The 2,274-nt window shown below is 46.9% G+C and overlaps 1 protein-coding gene across 1 annotated transcript; it reads right to left on the bottom strand.

Moving 5' to 3' along the window:
- Positions 1-304: 304 nt before the first annotated feature.
- On the bottom strand, positions 305-1,180 carry LHYA1_G008585 (uncharacterized protein; the record flags this gene model as incomplete). Its single annotated transcript, XM_031153505.1, has 3 exons — positions 305-794; positions 842-1,006; positions 1,053-1,180. 3 exons carry the CDS (start codon positions 1,178-1,180, stop codon positions 305-307), a joined length of 783 nt encoding a protein of 260 aa, XP_031004088.1.
- Between the last annotated feature and the right edge of the window lie 1,094 nt (positions 1,181-2,274).

The raw sequence follows: 2,274 nt of genomic DNA, 5'->3' as shown, positions 1-2,274 counted from the left end.
TATATAGTAAATCAAGAACAAGGGTTTAATTCTAGAATCACGGCCAGAGTGTAGACACACTAGTCGGTATAGGTGAGTGAAAAGGAACGGGTGATGTAAGTATTTAAGCAATACAAGTATTCAAACCTTAATTAATCAAGCAAAGTGTATCTATAGTAACGTTGAAACACGAATACGGGGCTCTAAACAGGTAAGGGGAAGAACTTCAATACCATTACGTAGCTAAACTTTAAAATATAAAAGCAGACTCCTCTATTGACCAAAACTCATAAAGAAACTGCACTGATTTACACTCTACGGATATCTAGCTCGATGTACACAGGGCTGTGATTGTCTCCGTGATGCGCCAGCTCAACTGCCTTTCCGTCATGTTGGCCGAGGCCTGGCTTAAAGCCGTCATAATGGATCGCATTGCTGTTGGAACAAGGTTTGTTCCGATCACCATGTTGGAAGAAGCTCCTGATGTGATAGAGACCGCATTAGCGTCAGAAGCAGACGTTGATGTTAACGTAGATGTAGATGCCGCAGAGTTTCCACTTATTGCATTAGCAGTCGTCAGGGGTGCTGGACTCACTACATTGGTGGGGAGAATCGATGTGGAAATAATCGTCGAAGTCAGCGCTTCAGTAACGGTTGTGGATGGTCCAATAGACGTGACTAATGTAGTTTGAGTTGCGACTGGTATAATGCAACTAATCACACCAGATTGACTAATGTCTAACGCATTTTGATCCCCTGAACCTCCACTTATCATGGCTTGAGTACATGATGGTGATGATTGGTCAGCACATCGCCTGAAAATTGTTACTTATGTATATACCTCGTGAAAAGAGTCACTTACCACAAAATAAATGCCTCCCCATTTGGAACCTCTAGGGGAACTACAAATTGAGCTTCTTGGGACCCTAAACAACTTATAGGTTTAAAATCAACACGCAGAGGGAAGAAATCAGAATCAGCAAATGTGAGCACAGCTTCGCAACGTTTACCGGGGGATGGCTGGAGGCTGGCAGAGTTAGCACGCTTATTAGGCACCGGAATGTGCCACATACCTTGCCGACACAATGGAACCTGGCTGGAGGGTAACAGCAGGGGCTGATATGCATACCATAGGAGATATTGTTGCCTCGACAAGCCCGGTAACCAATAGAAACAGGGTTGAGATTAAAACAAACTTCATATTGATTTATTTTAGAATGTGGTTGATAGGTTAGATTCTGAAAGCATAGGGCGGCTGGTAATCTATACTTATAGGAGTGGTGAAGACGAATCAGAGGTATACGATAAGCGGTTAACGCGCTCCTAGTCCCCCGCCCGCGGTTCTCGCCTGAGTAGGGGGAAGCTAAGTTCGGAACGCAGAACGTAGGCCCCCTCCTACCAGAAGCAATAGAAAGTGTTTACCTTCCCCAGGAGGGCGAAAGTCAAACCAGCAATCAGATCAAACAAAGATGTATCATCAATCCACATCAAAGCCATACACCCCCCACGTGCAATACACAGACCCGCCTCAATATAGACAACCCATGGCCATGCCAGGCTATCTGCCATCAGGGCTTCAGCCACCTGGGGAAGGATTCCAACCACAAGCACACTCGTACGCTATGGGACAAGTTATGCCTCAATCCCAACGGCAACCACAGGGGGTTTCTCGGCCAGGAACAGTTCCAGGACACCAAATGTCCCCTCCCCCAATTCCAACCGCGCAAGTGCAAAGGCAGAGTCAAATCCCCCCCACAGGACAGTTTGCAGCACCTGCAACGGCGCCCGCTCAGCACCTCGAGTATCCCCAACCCCCACGAAGCTCGATGAAATCCTCAGAGAATTTTGAAGGTTGGACAGAATCCGGCCCAGAAATTCCTTTCCACCAGCCAGAAGAGTACTCGCAAGCCTATCAACAACAATCATCGCCGGAGCTTGTACCTCGACACCCAAGCCTAGGTTTTTCGGCGGAGAATCACAAATGCACGTCCGACGGGAATCTTTCCACCGCAACGACTGTAGTGGAAGACGCGTATGTTTTGCTACCCTTCCAAAGTGCATTCACTAATAGAAATTTCAAGTTCTGCAATCATCCATACCAATGAGGAGATCTGGCAAAAATTGGAGAAGAAAATACTGCAGAAGATTGAGGAGAGATGGCACAACCAGGAAGCGGACATACAGAAGCTTAAATGGAAGATAGACGACGAGTCTCAAAGGTCTCGGGATGCGTTGTTCCACATAGGGACAGTCAGTGGTCGGGTTGACAGGCTTGAAGACGAAATGAAAGTACCG

The sequence above is a fragment of the Lachnellula hyalina genome, assembly GCF_007821495.1.
Source record: "Lachnellula hyalina strain CBS 185.66 chromosome Unknown contig00099, whole genome shotgun sequence".
Lineage (NCBI taxonomy): Eukaryota > Fungi > Ascomycota > Leotiomycetes > Helotiales > Lachnaceae > Lachnellula > Lachnellula hyalina.
This window is presented reverse-complemented; position numbering and strand designations above follow the sequence as displayed.